The sequence below is a fragment of the Panthera leo genome, chromosome A2 (assembly GCF_018350215.1).
Source record: "Panthera leo isolate Ple1 chromosome A2, P.leo_Ple1_pat1.1, whole genome shotgun sequence".
Taxonomy (NCBI): Eukaryota; Metazoa; Chordata; class Mammalia; order Carnivora; family Felidae; genus Panthera; species Panthera leo.
The window spans coordinates 115626927-115644284 of NC_056680.1; the positions used below are offsets into that span (position 1 = coordinate 115626927).

At 41.8% G+C, this 17358-nt stretch overlaps 1 protein-coding gene across 3 annotated transcripts in view; it reads right to left on the reverse strand.

Moving 5' to 3' along the window:
* Positions 1-11642: 11642 nt before the first annotated feature.
* OSBPL3 (oxysterol binding protein like 3) overlaps positions 11643-17358 on the reverse strand; it is a 177887-nt gene continuing 172171 nt past the window's right edge. For all 3 annotated transcript variants that reach the window (XM_042920425.1, XM_042920435.1, XM_042920444.1), the window contains one exon: positions 11643-15122. In XM_042920425.1, the coding sequence (XP_042776359.1) occupies positions 15026-15122 (97 nt within the window). In that variant the 3' untranslated portion in view covers positions 11643-15025. The remainder of the gene's footprint in view (positions 15123-17358) is intronic.

Consider the following 17358-nt stretch of genomic DNA (forward strand, 5'->3'; position numbering starts at 1 on the left):
TACTGCCAAGAAGCATAACTCCCACTCTCACTCCCAAATAACCAGAGCAGCTCAAGTACCTTTGATAGGAGAGTGGTAGCAAAGGAGATTAAATCCTAATGAGCTGTATTTATTGTTTGCATTTATTTTGTCTTAAAAAAAAGTTTATGGAACCAAACTCCATCTTCTAATTTTTCTACAAAGAACATGTATGATGTGATTTAAAAAAGAAAACAAATTTATTTTGCCCTTGAATCTACTTCAGCTTCCCATCTGTTCCCCACAAAGGGTCCCTCTGAAAGGCTGAGTATCATAAAAGGGTAAGGGGATGAGAGTAAGAGAAGAGGAAGAGAGAGAGAGAAAATGTATATGTGGATGTGTGTGTAAATTCATGTGATTGTGTGTGTATACGTGTGTGTGTTTATGTAGGGGAGTTGGCCTGGACTAATCGATAGGTTTCAAAAAGTCACTTCCTGCTAAGAAAGGTAAAGAGAGGGACAAGATTAGAGCCAGAAGATGATCAGGCCTCAGCCTCTCCAGGAGGCTCAGTAATGAGAGACTGGAACCCAGACATGGGCAGACCAGACAACAGGGTGTGGGAGCCCAGCCAAGGAGCATCAGACCTCAGGTTGAGCAGCAATGAAAAAGTGGTCAACAAGGATCTTTAAATCAAATGTGTGTTTATTAGGAGACAGGAGAGGGTGATGCAGACAAAGAACTCCCCCCTTTTATCCCCAGTACAGTGGTTTAATCAAGATGGAAGGATTTTGCTTTTTGTTTGTGTTTTGTTCTCTCTCAAACAAGAGTTCGAGTAGGTGCTCCAGAGTTGGTGTAGCAGCTCGACGGAGTAGGGTGATCAGCTGTCCAGGTTGTCCAGGACTCTAGAGATTCCTGGTTTGCAGGACTTTCAGTGCTAAAATTGGGAAAGTTTTGGGCAAATCAAGATAAGTTGGTGATCCTGGGTATCAGCATTGACCTTGCTGGTTTGCCAACATGCAATTTCCACCTTGAAAGGTAGAATAGCTGCTCTAGTTGTCATCATTATGTCTATGTGCAGCCAGCAGGGAGGCAGAGGGCACATTCCCTCTTAAAGACACATCCCAGGGGCGCCTGGGTGGCTCAGTCAGTTAAGCATCTGACTTCAGCTCAGGTCATGATCTTGTGGTTCATGGGTTTGAGCCCTGCATCAGGCTCTGTGCTGACAGCTCAAGCCTGGAGCCTGCTTCAGTTCCTGTGTCTCCCTCTCTCTCTGCTCCTCCCCTGCTCATGCTCTGTCTTTCTCTGAAAAAATTAACATTAAAAAAAACAATAAAGACACATCCCAGATATATCGCCTCTGCTCACAACTTTATAGTCAGGATATAGTCACATGGCCGTACCTAGCAGGACTCTGGGAAATGTCATTAGCTGGTAACCATGTACCCAACAAAAACTTCCACTTTTTGGATTAAGGGGAGAATAAATATAAGTAGGACATCTAGCAAACTGCCATAGTACTGAGCAGATAATACTTCATAATGCCTGTTATAGTCCACACCCCTCTTCTAAGTGGTTTTCTGCATAAGTTGTCATACTGGTACCACGTGACCCTCTGCCCAGGCTCTCTCTGAGTAGAGGAGGGCTGGGCCTATGACCCAAGTATGGTCAGTTATAGTGTCGTCAGTAGTTAATGAGATGGCCTGAGGTGACAGTCTTACCCACCAGGATGTGAACTTTTCTAGAAAAATTGAATTCTGGATATATTTAGTTGCAGAAGTTGAAAGATATATAGAGAGAATTTAGGCTGTACAAACTGAACAAGCAGACGCCATGAGAGAGAGAAAAGATAGTCAGGTAAGAGGTTGTTGGTAATGTTAGAATGGCAGGTGTAGAGGCAGAGAAGCGCTCAGGAGGGATTCACTTGTCCTTGAAGAAGAAGAGATGATCTTATTTTTTTTAAACATTTATTTATTTTTGAGAGAGAGAGACAGAGCACGAGTGTGGGAGAGCAGAGAGAGAGGGAGACACAGAATCCGAAGCAGGCTCCAGGCTCTGAGCTGTCAGCACAGAGCCCGATGCGGGGCTCGAACCCACGAACTGTGAGATCATGACCTGCAGTCGGACGCTTAACTGACTGAGCCGCCCAGGTGCCCCAAATAGATAATCTTATTGATGAAAGTAGGTGGGATGCTGTATAATCTTCCAGTTCCATAAATAGGTTCCAGTGTCTAGAGCCCCAGGAGTAAGCCTGCTCCTACATTCCCTGTGACACCTTAATTTCAGTTCCCAGGTTGGGGAAGTGACAACATGGTATGTTGTGTTTGTGTGTGTCTGCGTGGGTGGGGTGTCGTTCGTGTGCATTCAGCTGGAAAAAACAAACAACAAAAACTGGCCTAATGTATAAGGACATCTGTCATTTCACATATCAAGTTGTACAGAGATAGGGCAGCTCCAGGAGGGCTGATTCAGAGACTCGACAACATCATCAGCAGCCTAAGCTCTGTCTGCCATTTCTCACTGCCAATCTCCGCCCCCTGGTATCATCCTCAGGCTCACCTTTTCCTGGCTCCAGGATGACTGCAGAAACAATCCACACAAGTGATGGGCCAAGGCTGGAAGGGTCCTTACTTTACTCCCTTTGTCAAACTAAGGAAAACATTTCCAAAGCTGCCAGCAAATCCCGTCCCTGCCTCATCTCACTGCCCAGAACTGCATTCCATGTCCATTCCCAAGACAGTCACTGGAGGAAGAATTGCCATATAGACTTCACCTCATCAAGACACTGGGGCCAGGGATGGGGCTTGGCTTCCTTTCAAACACAAGGCTGCCCATATCGAAATAGAACCCAAGTTCTGTTAGTAAGTAAGAAGGAGGATGAACACGTGACTTTGGGAAACCATCCATAGTGTGTGCTACGGGTCTGAAGGTCAGCTGGCTCTTTTGGCTAGCCTCATGGGGGAAAGCTAACCTTCCCCCTTCACATGTCTTGTGAAATCACATTGAATTCCTTAGTGTTGCAGGAAATGAATGTAATTTTGTCACCTGATACTGTCTAGAGTAATTGACACATCAAAGGCCAGTATAAAACTTGGGATATCAGTTAACTTATTTGTAATGCAGAATGCACAAAATGTCTCTCCAATGGCTGAAAAACTCATGTTTACTATCCAAGACAGAGTAGCTAAATATAGCCCAATTAATATCCAGAAAGTTTCTTGGTTGAGCATAACATCAAAGCAAAGGATGCAGGATGGTCTGTGTCCTTCTATATCTGTGCGACATGCTTCCATGTTTCTTTTCCATTGCACACATTATTTTTCTTGCCTAGAACACCCTTATTGTCTTTCCCTGCATAAAAATGCCCATTCAAATCAACTCCAACATCACATCTTCTGTGAAATCCTCCCCAATCCCCTTCCCAATAGATCCAAACTCCCTTTGTTAAGCTTCCATATGTGGCCAATATTCCTTCTAGACCATTTCCTCTCCCAGTGTAGTATAATTCGTAGTCATCTTTGTCCGATGGCAGAGTGAGTGGCTCTTCTGGAACCTAGAAGTATCTAGAAGAGCGGTTCTCAGACTTTCGTGTGTATAAGAATCACAAAATCAACACAGGACTTTCTTTTTAAAAATCATATCCTTGGCTAGAATATCCACTATACACTATAAAATAAAATAAAACTGGCTGTCTTTGACATCTAAGCTTATTTCTAGTCCAACAAATTAGGGGAAACAACCTACAGCTGGCATACAAACCGTACCTATTGTATTAATGATTGGTGGCAGTTCAAAGAACATATTTATAGAATGTAGTACTAAATACATTCATATTTTTCTACACAGCTTTATTGAGATGTAATTTCCATTCAATAAAATTTGCCAAAGTAAAAAGAAATCATACTCAGGGGCACCTGGGTGGCTCAGTAGGTTAAGCGTCCAACTCTTGATTTCAGCTCAGGTCATTATCTCACAATTCATGAGATCGAGCCCTATATCAGGCCAACACTGAGCCTGCTTGGGTTTCTTATTCTCTCCCTGCCCTTCTCATGCTCTGTCTCTCTCTCAAAATAAATAAATAAACATTAAAAAAATTTAAATCATATTCTTAGGTCCTATTCCCAGAGTATGACTCAGTACATCATGGATGGGGGCAGGAATCTGCATATTAACATGTACCTCAGTGATCTGGTAGCCAGAGTCTAGGCCACATTTTGGGAAACACAGGCTTGACTGATGATCTTCCTTGCATATATTGTTCTAGTGATGGAGAAATCGCTGTTCACCCGGAAGGAGGCCTTTTTCTCAAGTGTACTGAACGGGCAGTCACAAATCTTTCTCTGTAAAACCTTCCCAAGGAAATCAACAAAATCTCCAAGTTTCTGCTCAAGTCAGTGTGGTTCAGGGGAAAGACCACTGGACAAGGAATTAGAGCAGGAGTGTCTAACTCAAGACAGTCATCTAAAAGGTGTAGCTGGTTGAGCTGAGGCCTCAAAGAGAGAAGGTGTGAGTTTGGTAGATATGGCAGAGTATCCAAAGGCATGGGGACCCAAGGTTGCACATAGCTCAGGAGAGAATAGTGCATGCAGGGCAGTGATGAGACGACTCAGGGAAGTCATAAGTCGGCAAATCTGTTATTCATTTACAGAGTCTTATAAAATAGTAAATGTGATCATTTACTGAGCCCTCGTTCTCCATTAGACACTGGGGTAAGCAATGACATATATTCTGTACAGCTTAGTGCTGTGTTTCTCAACACCAAATTTGGTCTCAAGACCAAATATGCTCTTAAAACCGATATGTTCTCCAGAGAAACTTTATACTCTTGAAAATTATAGAGAAATCTAGAAAACTTATATTTATGTGGGTTATACCTATTGACATTCACTGGCAATAGAGAAATTTAGCAATTTAGAACTGAGATATTTAGAAATATGAATTAATTTAAAATATCAACAATAAACATACCGTATGTTGACCTACAAACATACTTTCAATGAAATAGAACTACCACTGCCAAAGCAAACAAACAAACAAATACAGGGAAGAATAGCATTGCTTTACATTTTTGCAAATATCACTAAATGTCTGGCTTAATGGCAGACAGCTGGACATAGCATCGGCCTGCTGCATTCTCATGTCTTGTAGCTTCTGGAAAAGTCCACCGTACACTCATGAGACAATGAGAGTGAAAAAGGCAAATGGTGTCTTAATATTATGATGAAAACATAAGATCTCGCACTTCCCCTGGACGGGTCTTGAGGGTCCGCAGGGGGGCCCAGACCACTTTCTGAGAACCGCTGGCTTAGAAGCTAAGAGCACCTGAATCCTGGCTTTATTGAGTATGAAGTTGTGCCTATACTCTAGTTACCTAACCTAAGTCCCAATTTTCTCTTAGGTAAAGCAGGAATGCCAAAGGAGAGTTGAACTAGTGATTGGCACAGAGTAAGTGCTCAGCAGACGGCAGCAATCTGGAATCCTCATAGCTGCCCTGGGGGTTGACTCCAGTTTAGAACTGAGGAAGCTGACACTCAGAACAGCAGAGTCCCGGGCTCAAACCCTAGTCTCTCTGACCCCAACGTCTGGTCTTATGACCACTGCGTTACACACACCCCATGCTGAGGTGTTCTGAGCAGAGAAGGATTATAAAGAGATTAATGATATGATCAGACTTTAGAAAAATCACTCTCTTTGCGGCTTGGAGGATGGATGGGAAGGAGTTGGGACTGCAGACAGGGGCTCTGTTTGCCAGACCGGAACTGACAAGAGCCTGACCTGAGGCAGGGGCAGTGGGGCTGAGGACGAAATTCACAGGTAGGCTGGGCAGGACTCAGTCTCAATGTGTGGGAATGAGGGAGACGGTGGAGTCTAAAATCTCTTCCAGTTTCTCAGGGAACACATCCCAGCAACTGTGTGTCAACATATTCAGAGTATTGTCAACCAGGGAACTTGGTGTCCAGGCTCAGTCCCAAAGGCATGGAACACCCATGTAGCTGACCGTGGTTACTTAGTCTCTGACTTGCCCAGAGGTCAAACTGATACAGCGTAACCAAAGTCCCCACTATATAACATTTTGAGCATTTAGCAGGGCCAAGGTCCCAGGTATACAAACCACTCTTATCAGGAGGGATATTCCAAAGGCTTGGAGGGCATCTCCCAGGAGATGGGCAAGGGCCAGTCTTTGTTCACACGTGCAGGGTTTAAACAAGCCAAGCCTGCTGCATTACCCTTTACCACACACCTATATCCAGTTGCTTACTTAAGAGTACCTCTTGGAAAAAATCACCGCCTAACTTTTTTTACCAGTGCACCCAGATCGACTCTGTCCCTAGCATTCCTTATCTCAGCTCATGGCAACTCCATCCTTCTAGTAGATCACAACACAGAACTTGGAGTTGCCCTTGACCTCTCTCCTCACACCTCCCAAATCCAACTCCTCAGCCAGTCTTACTGATTCTATCCTCAAAGGATCGCCAGTTTCTTACTGCTTCCCTCTACCTTCACCACTTCTGCCCTGGTCCTAACCACCACTGTCTCTCTCTGGATTGGGCTCTTGGTTTTGCCTGTGCCTGCTAGTCTCCACCAGGCAGCCAGATCATAAGTTAAATCGTGTTCCTCTGCTCAAAACCCTTCACTGACTTTTAATTTCACTCAGAGGAAAAACCCAAGCCCTCTGATCCCCAATATCTCCCAGCCCTCATTTTGACTTACCATCCTGCCCCCTCCACTCATGGCTCCACCTGCACTGGCCTCCCTTGCCACTTCTCCAATAGCATCAGCCACAGCGCCTCGCTTCAGTCTTATATTTGCTGTTCCCAGAACTTTCTTCTGCTTTTCCTCTGCATTCACTTCAAGTCCCTTCAAGTCCTGGACTAGTGAAACCCTCTCTCACCACTCCCTGTAACATACAGTAGTAACACCCTCCAGGCTTGCCTCTCCACATCCTGGAGAATCTTGCTCTGCAACACTTTCGTGTCTGTCGCATCACACACTTGTCCGTTTACGTGCCACCCCCACCCTCTGCGCACTAGACTCTAAGCTCCAGGAGAACAGAAACTTAATTTTTTCTCTCTCTGCTGCATTCCCTGTATTGTTGGCTGGATGAACATGTAGAGGCAAAGGACCATCTCGATAGGTTTGTGACAACTGCTCACTCTTGGATAATTTTGATTCTACAAAAGCATGATGATTCAGAAGCTGGCAGCTTTTGCTAAATATGTGATCATCATTGTTCCATACAGCCAAATAATTCCCACTTTCAGGATAAAATAGAAAAGAATATTTTTTAAATGTTTATTTATTTTTGAGAGAGAGGGAGAGAGCATGAGTGGGGGAGGAGCAGAGTGAGGGGAAGACAAAATATACAAAGTGCGCCCTGCGTTGACAGCACAGACCTGATGTGGGGACTCAAACTCACGAACCATGAGATCGTGACCTGAGCCGAAGTCAGATGCTTAACAGACTGAGCTACCCAGGCGCCCCCAAAAAGAATACTTTAAAACAGATTCTGCAATTTGTAGGTAAGCTCTATGAGGACAGGGACTGTGTCTGGCACCTATTTGGTGCTCATGGATATTTGTTGATTGACCAAAGAACATTTCCCCCTGTTCTTGAGACCACACAGTGGCAGCATAGAGAGAAACTTAAGAATAATCTTTCCATTTACTGTTGGGGTTGAAAGAGACTTGTATAGGGTAAGTGACCTACCCAAGGTCTCACCACTAACCAGAATTAGGTTTCCCAAGTCCCATCCCACGCTTCTTTCCCATCCTTGAATTGCCTGTGTCAGCCTCAGGGACCTGAGGAAAGCTTTGGAGAACAAGTTCTCATTCTTGGAAGGGACAGGGGTGTTGGGGTCCCATTGTTTGCCTCTCATTCTGTAGCAGAAGGAGCTGGATTCAGACCAGAGCTTGCTTATGTCCCCATCCCGCTATTAACTACTTGTGTGAGAGTTTGGTCAAGTCGCTTAACTTCTGGTCCTCAGCGAACCATTCTGTTATGCAGGGATTACCTAAATGGGGCTGCCGTGAAGCTTCTGCAGTGCGGCTGCAAAACTGTAACCCACACTTCCACTTACAAGTGAGGAAAACACAAGGCTTTCATCTTGTCAGTAACTGATCTGGTTTTCCTCATGAGCCCTTCAGTGATTGGCAAGAAAAAATTAAGTCAAGATCCAATTTTGTTTAAAGCTTAGTTTAAATGGGTACAAATTCCAGGACGAGACAATGAAAAGGTTCTGGAGATGGGGAGTGGTGATGGTCTGACAACATGAATGCCCTCAATGCCACTGAACTATACACTTAAAAATGGTTACAATGGTAATTTTTATGTATATTTTCCACAATAAAAAATTAAAATAGAGGCGCCTGGTGCTCAGTGGGTTAAGCATCCGACTGTTGATTTCAGCTAGGGTCATGATCTCAGTCATGGGATAGAGCCCTGAGTCAGGCTCCATTCTGACAGCACAGAGCCTGCTTGGGGTTCTCTCTCTCCTTCTCCCTCTGCCCCTCCCCTGCTCACACATGACCTCTCTCTCTCTCTCTTTCAAAAAAAAAAAAAAACCCTTTATCTATTCAGATAATTCACATGCTCTACTCTGGTAATGCTTAATCACTCTTGGAAAGATGATCAGCCCCTCAGATTCCTCAGGCTTAGGCTTGCTTTCCCTCACTAAAACTGTGTTTGGTTATGTAAGTGGGTGAGTGGGTGCGGGGAACCACTGGAGATGGCAGCTTATGTGATCTTGCAGCAGAGGAGGAAGAGTGAGGTCCTGGCATATGACTTCCTTGGCCTTCTTCAATCCCCGGGGGTCCCTGGAGGCTGCCTGCCAGGGCTCACCACCCTTTGTCTCATAGCTCCTGGCTGAGGAAACCCCAGATATTGCTACACATCAAAACTTTCACTGTGGTGTTAGTTGGGAAGCTGAGTTGTGGCTTAACTGGCATGGAGAGGAACCGTGAGTCACATGTGGCATTTTCCCCACCCCCCAGCCTCCACCGTTGCCAAGTCCTCTCGTTTTCTTCGCTGTCTGAGGTCTGTCCCTCCTCTCAGGGCACACCTGCCACTCCCCTAGTCACTTGGGCATCCTCTGTACTGAGCCTTCTTAACCACACTGGTTGTTGACCGACCCACTGGCTTCCCACCAGACTGGAAGCTCCAAGGTAGAGGGAGGACTGTATATTCCCAGTGTCTGCAACCATTCCTGGCTCAGCAAATGTTTTTCAAAGAATCCCTCACGGCAGCTGCTGGCTGCTGCCTCTGTGCAAGCCCTTTTTAAAGCACCCATCAGGTGTCACAGGAGAAAGAAGTGGCAAGGCCCTTACCTTTACATTTTGAAGAAGGTATAAAAGCAATATACAACATTTCGTGAAAAGAAACACGCAGCTGTGGGCCACCTGGGTGGCTCAGTTGGTTAAGTGTTCAACTCGATTTTGGCTCAGATCATGATCTCATGGTTTGTGAGTTTGAACCCTGCATCGGGCTCTGCACTGACAGTGCAGGCCTGCTTGGGTTCTCTCCCTCTCTCTCTCTCTCTCTCTGCCCCTCCCCTGCTCATGCTCTCTCTCTCAAAATGAATAAGTAAACTTAAAAAAAATGTGACAACAACAAAAAATATCACAGAGAACCAGAGTTGTTACAAAGCATAACTAACCATAATTCATCCTTGGTAAAATAACTCAGAGTCAAAATGATTTAATAAATTCTATCCTCTCAAAAAAGAAAAATTGGCTCTTAAGCTATTTACTTACTGAAAATTCCTCTGAAAGCCCAGATGTGAACTCCTCCAGTGAATATAAGGTCCAGGTGCTTGTATTTCTTTTCTTTTTTTAAAATGTGTATTTATTTTGAGAGGGGGCGCTGGGGAGAGGCGGAGAGAGAGGGAGAAAGAATCCCAAGCAGGCTCCTCGCTGTCAGCACAGAGCCGGAGCTCGTGACCTGAGCTGAAATCAGGGGTCGGAAGCTCAGCTGACTGAGCCCTTTAAGGGCCCCCTGCAGGTGCTTGTATCTCTGTTCGCCACTGCCCTCCCCCTGCCCCAGCAGCTGAACTCTAAGAACTGGGGTTGCCTGCTTGCTTGGGTTCAGCCACCAGGTAGGATGGAGGCCATTGGAGACTGAGGTTGGGACAGTTCTTCCTTCCTCTGGGCTGGATCTTCTAGCAGAGCCGTCCCTCCACCACAGCTCCCCATGGCCCGATGGCCCCTCCCTCCTCTGAAGCTTCGGCTCCTTCAGGGCGGCAGTAACAACTTCCTGCTGTTGCTAACATGCCTTTAACCTGTGAGAAGCCCCTCAAGTAACCCCTTCATTTTCGTCTCTTTAAGTACTGGAATTAGATTTGGTTTTCTGCAGGGACCCTTAGTAATAAGTCCATAATAAGAAACCCTTACCTGAGTGTGCAAAGGACAGTGATGTCCTGAGGTGCAGGGCACTGGTGTCCATTCATCACGTTAATGCTGGTATTCTATTGGTACAGCTAGAAAATAATAGGACTAAGTTTGTAAACCAATGGCCTGGAACTCGTAGATTCAAATTTTATTGCCTCCTTGAAGTCGACACTTCTAGATGCTTTAAGACCTATTTCAGCAATGGCCAACATGTTAAATGGCCAACATGTTAAAATATTCTCAGGTTGCTTTTTAAGATTTCCGTTAGTGTTCATAACCCATTATTTTGAATAAGGTTGGTAAATAGTCCTCCTTTGATGGCAGATTTGATTCAGATCAACAGGCAATATCAACAACACATATTTGAAAATTAGCAATAATTTCATTAGGCTTCTATCCAATTTTCACTAATTATCCTCAAAATGTCTTTTATAGCTTATTTTTCTTTTAAGCCAGGATCCAACCAAGTTTCATAAATTGCCTTTGGTTGTCTAAGTATTTTTAGGGATACAGAGATGTGAGTTTATGCACATAACTGCGATCCAGTGCCTTGTGGAACATGATGTATTTATCTTGTCAGTGAACCAGGTGGGCCTTTAGTGAAGACGAAGAATGTTCCTAGCATTGCAAAGGACACAACTTGGATATGGGAGGAGGAGAGGAGCCAGTCACTCATAAGGGCCGTTAAATTGGTGTAAGCAGTCAGCACTTTCCTTTTTCATGTTAGGGCCCGCAGAAAATCTTATTTCCATAGTGTGCTGGGGTAAACACAGGGCTCCCTTGTCCTGAGGGCTGGGGGACCTACATTTGTAGTACATCCTGAAAATGTGCGGCAACTTTTTGGGTTCCCAGTTTATGTCTCAGTGTATTCTTATTTCAAATCTCTATCATTTTAGGTAACCTGGTGTGTTTCTTCCTCCAAAGAACCTAGTTTAAAGTCTTACTCTGTCCCTTTCAGCAGCCACTAATACCCATTAATCTGGAAAAACAAAGACAAAGTTGGCCTTTTTCCATGTTGTTTATTCCCAGTCAACTAGCTACATGAGGGGGATAAACAAATTAGTAGGAGCTTTGTGGAGATAATGAGGTATGGGTGGAAGGGTGGGATTTAAACAGAAAATAATCTTATACACAGCTAGATAGAAGATTTACAGACATCCTTTTTTTTTTTTTTTTTTTTTTTTAAGTATCCTCTGAGGGTAACAGAGGAAGATAAAACCATCATGAGTAAAATAAATTAGCAACTTTTTATCATTGCATAACCCAAACAGAAGTCTCAGGAAGTGGTTTGCATTTTCTGTCATGATTTACAGATACTTATGTGATACATATTTCCAACACAGGGAAATAAAGACTAACACCGAATAACAGATTCATATATGCAGAGGGAAGTTGAGCACATGAAAATAGCTATCATCTGGTAGCAAAAATAGATTTATGCTGATGTTAATATCAAAATTAAAGATTCAAATAAATTATGCCAATACATTGGAACTATTATTCCTAACATCACAAGAACAACTTTATTGCTCCTACTCATAACTTTAAAAAAAAGGTCTGAGAAAATTATACGATAGTTTGAGGGCATGATAGAACTTCTGGAATATGTTAGTAAGCCTACAACAAAATTCAACAGCGAAATAAAAACTTTATGGTTTTTCTTTTAGGGTTGACACTGTTAATGGTCGAACAAGACCACTCATCATAAATCTGGAAAATACGGATGAGGGACAATACTTGAAGTTCAAGTAAATGATTTACTGATGGTAATTATAAGCAGAATGTGAGAAAGGCAGCAGCTCAAATGAAATAAACAATCAAGTATTTTTGAGGTTTGTTTTTCTCTTCCAGAGAGCCCCACAGGAAGCAAACAAAGATTGTGGGCTATTGGGGTACTTTCCTTGATAGATAACTGGACTGTTGTCCTAAAGTGAACTCTGGTTAAATTAGTACCAGAACTGGCCTGACTTTTGGGAGGCAAATGGCATGGAGAGCCGCCCTGTGATTCTGATTATTACATTTGACTCGGGAAATACCAGACTGTGCTTTGGGGTCAGCAGAGGGAAGCCATGTGCTGTCTGGATACACTGGAGAGTGCTGGTTTCTTCCTGAATGAATCACCTGCAACTTGGGGTAATCGATAGTGGCCATAGGAACTTCTGAAGTACAATGTGGTTGACGGTGCAAAGTCCCATTCCCAAGAGTATCTGTGTAATTCCCCATGGATTTGGGATAGAATCATCAGGAATAAAATGGAGGTTGGTTACAGCATATCTTAGATGGTGCAGTGACTGCAATTGTTTAATTGGGATTTTCAAAGTTCAGAAAGTCAGATTCTACTTCAATTCTTCCCAAAGAATGCCACGTTTGTTTTCTTTATCTTAAAAATATGAAATACCCTTGAGCTACAGATGACATGGGAAGGTGCTTTTGAGAATAGGGACTAAAGGAAAAAAGAAGCCATTTCCCCCTCAAGGTACTTTTAAGATTATAACAGTATGACTCACTAAACTGTTTAAATTTTAGAAAAGCCCTTTACAGATGCTGGTACTAATAGCTTTTTAAATTTGCATATAGTTCTGTACTATAATCTAATTCACCTCTGTTTCCATCTCAAATAAGAGGACTACAAAGGTGATATTTGGTCCATTTATCTTTGTGACTCCAATATAAAGCATAAAATCAATTGAAATAACAGCACGGGGACAATGAAAAAATTTCCAAATACTATATAACAATGCTACACCCATTCAGGCTGCCCATCTTGGTTTTGTTGTTGTTTCTTTTTTGAGCCAGCCTCTGGAGGAGGCCTATTTCATAGTCGATATGGCTAAAAGTCCACATTTTCCTTCACATTGTGAAAACTAGGTTTGTTTTCCCCTAGAGTATCCTTACATCTACAGCCTGCTTCTTCCTCTCTGCGAGCAGACTTTGGATATATGCTTGAAAAGAAAAGAACAAAGCACGTACCAAAGAATCTGATTGTGTCCTTTAACTGCTTAGAAATGGAAATGACATTCACATTGTGTTCATCTTGACTTCTTGATAAAATGGAATGAATGAATGTAATATTTAAGGAATCATTTGTTGTTTTAAAATGCTAATCATCTGCAAATTCCAAAAGGCCATGACTCACTTTCAGTAACTCTACATTTTGAAAGAGCAATACTGTCCAACTAGTTGATTATTTGGTGTAAACTGAAAAAAATCATGTGTTCTTTTTTTCCCGATACTTATTCTCCTTTTCATTCCTGGAATTCTACATGCTCTGAAATTATTTAAATATCTGTAAGTGTTTTCTGGCGAAAACTGTTTAACACACCATTATACGTGATATTCCATAGGACTGTTATGGACAATAGAGTCAAAGACTTAAAAATTACGCTTTGGTTTTAATGTAATCTGGGCAGAAGTTGGAACTACTTTGATAACACACTTCAACTACTGCACAGATTCTATTATCGTACTTTAAAATAACATATTTAAAAAGACAAAGTTTCCCCTTTCAGGAGTTATAATCTGTATTATTCAAGACTGCTGCAAGACTCACAAAAGAGGGAAATGAGTAAGAAGAAAGTGTGGGAAAGAGATAAGACAAAGCTTCATCAGAACACAACACAAAGGAAGAACATCAATTCTCTACATTTGTCTATAAGGCAGATGGTCAAACTTCTTATACAAGATCTAAAATATGGTGTTATTAAGAGGTAGAAAATACCAAAACAGTATTTAAGAAAAAACTGTTGAGTTCTTGAAAACAATCAGTTATTTTGCTAAACTTTTAGAAAGTCAAACTGCTGTGTGGAATGCACCATATGTTTTATGCTAAACTGGAACATTCCATACTCAACAGAAAAGTAGGGAGTGGGGAATCTAGGGGTGGGGCTGGGGGGAAGCAGAAAACAGTTTCTTGTCAAGAATTTGGTTCTCACTAAGGAGAGATTTCCTACTGTGTCTCTGGGATGCCATTATAGTGTTTAACTAATGGGCATTTCTCAGATTGACAATTTCTCTGAGTAACAGGGTACAGTTTTGCACATAAGGCAATAAGAACTCGAGGGAGGGATGAGCTCAAATGCTTTTCCTCTTCAGGAAGGTGCCGTATCTATGTCATATAAAAACGTACATCCTACTAATCTCCTACCAGCCTCCCAACCACCAAAATGGAAGTATTCTTCGGACTCCAGCACCAGCAGAATTGTTCTGGATGAGCAATTCAAGAGCTGTCGGAGGCAAAAAGATATCTGAGCTACCAAATTAAACTTGGGTAGCTTACGCATGAGTGAGTAACCCTGGGTATTCTTAGTTCTTAATGCACCTGGGAGAGATAAATTTTTTTCTCCAACATAATTTTATAAGGCATGAATTTAATTTGAATTTTCCTAACCTTTGGAAAATTAGTGTTAAAGCTTCTTTTTTAACCCACACATTAACATTCAGTCTTTCTTTTTTATTAAATAGCTTATATATAAAATGAAATATCAAGGTGTTCTACATTCATATAAACAATTGTGATAACATTTGAAATTATAAAGGAAACTATTGAAGAAAATACATACTTAAATACAATGCTAAGCTAAGCACACGTAATCATTCTAGATAATTTCTTTTAAATATATAGACACAGGTTTGTGGCTTCAGAAAGCAAACACAGGAGAAGTACAGGTGTATCATTCTTCTTTCCTTTTTCACCACAAGACAGGATGGTCCAGTTTGGAAAAACCAAGATCTTTTCTAAGTTCCAAATAGGTGCCGTTGCTCACCCAACAGTCATCATTGGATTTCCTGTGAAGGATAAAAGAATTTCTTGAAGGCTACTGAAAACACTGTCATATTCTCTCCTTCCCTTTCCCTCCTTTCTTCCTCCCAACCCTGGGCCAGGCTATCATTCTTACAGACATACAATGTCCCTGATAATCTCATATGGGAACTATGAGGGAACAGGAAGCCTGGAGGCCATTTTGTCACTTCTGACTTTGACTTCTCAAACTTAGAAGCTGTGAAAAAATGGTGCTTGAGAGAAGCATGGATAAGGGAACAGTTTGTCATATATAAAACATGGCTGGGATGACAGCCACACCTTGGGTGTGACTATGGAAAAGCTACAAATCAACTAGATTGTTCAATGAAGTGATAAGTTAACATTAAAAACAAAAGGAATTGGAAGACATAAGAGTCAGGAGAGAATAGCCTTGGTTCACTATCCTTTGAATAGATAATATATTAAATAGATGAAAATTCAAAAGGTACAAAAGGGTAGATAGCTAAAAGTTTTCTTCTTATTCCTATCTCCCAGATTTCCAGTCCTTTTCTTCAGAGGCAATGATGATCTTATAAGCTTCATTCTTTCAGAGAAATTTCATGCAGGTGTGAGCACGCATGCATACACATACATACTCCACTCCTCTCCCATTTCTTCCACAATGACAGCACTCTATGGTGTCCTACCTTTTGAGTTTTTGACATAACAATACATATTGGAGATCATTTTCTGTTGTCACAGTAATTTCAGCAAACTACAGCCCAAGGGCCAAATCCAGGCTTCTGCCTATCTTTGTAATGCTGTTTTTTTTTTTTTTTAAGTTGAAGTATAATTAACATAAATTGTTATATTTGTTTTAGGTGTACAATATATTGATTCAACAATTCTGTACACAGCACTACATCAGTGGTCACCATAATAAGCGTAGTCACTATCTGTTACCATACATTATTACAATATTATCAACTATATTCCCTATGCTGTGTTTCTCATCTCTGTGACGTATTTATTTTATAAGTAGATACCCTTTAATCTTAATCCCTTTTTATTGGAACACCACCATGCCCATTTGTTTAACGGTTGTCTATTGGTGCTTTTATGCCGCTCAGTGGGATGGAATAATTACAACTAAGACCTTATGGCCTGCAAAGCTAACAATATTTACCATTTGTATTTTATAGTCCCCAAAAGTTTGGGGACTCTGTGGCAATAGGGAATCCTGATTTTTTTTTTAAGTTTATTTGTTTATTTGTTTATTCTTGAGGAAGGGGAGGGGCAGAGAGCAAAGAAGAGAGAGAATCCCAAGCAGGCTCAGCACTGTCAGCACAGAGCCCGACCTGGGGCTTGCACTCACAAACTGTGAGATCATGCTCTGAGCCGAAATCAGGAGTCAGATGCTTAACTGACTGAGCCACCCAGGTGACCCTGATTTCTTTTTAAACAGTCGCATGATATTCCATTGTAGAAATGGACCACAATTTAACAGGTATCTTACTGGTGAGCCTTTAGGAGTTGTTTTCAATCTCTAGCTATCACAGACTTATGTTAATAATAATATGATAAACATATAACAATATGTAATTTTATACATATGTGAGTATAGTCACATTAAAAATTCCAGTAAGTAGAACTATGTCAAAGAGGGTGTACATTTATAATTTTGACTGATATTTCATATGCTTCAAAAGCATAAGTGGAGACTGCCTGTTTCTCCAACCTCCCAGGAACAGGGATTCTTATCACACTTGTTTCCCTATTCTAATAAAGGGATGTGTCTAAAATAAGCCAGTCTGCATACCCAGTACTTGACTATGAAACAGAGGAGCCCAGTTCTGTAGGAACTGTAGTTGCCACTTAGAATTTCTGTGGACACTTCCCTTGTTCCCACATTCCTCTGTCACCTCTTTGCCAGGACCACTACTGCTGAAGAATTCTTGCCTTTTCTCCAGCTCTTTATTTGCCACATCTAATGGCGTGATAATTTAACAGACAATCAAGAGGAAAAAGAGCCACCTGGCTGCATCCATGTTCTGTCCTTTTCCATTCCAGACATAATTCTAGATGGTTTCAACAACAGCCTAGATAATGGTTTATATTTTGCATTTAAATGTTAATTTATTTCCCATAGAGCTCCACAGACTTTGTGGACTTTCACATTAGGTAAAATTGATGAATCTCCCTACCTAGTTCTTGAGACAGTTTAGTTACCTACAGTTTTTAATGATCCTGAATATACTGCAATGAACATCTTTATAAATG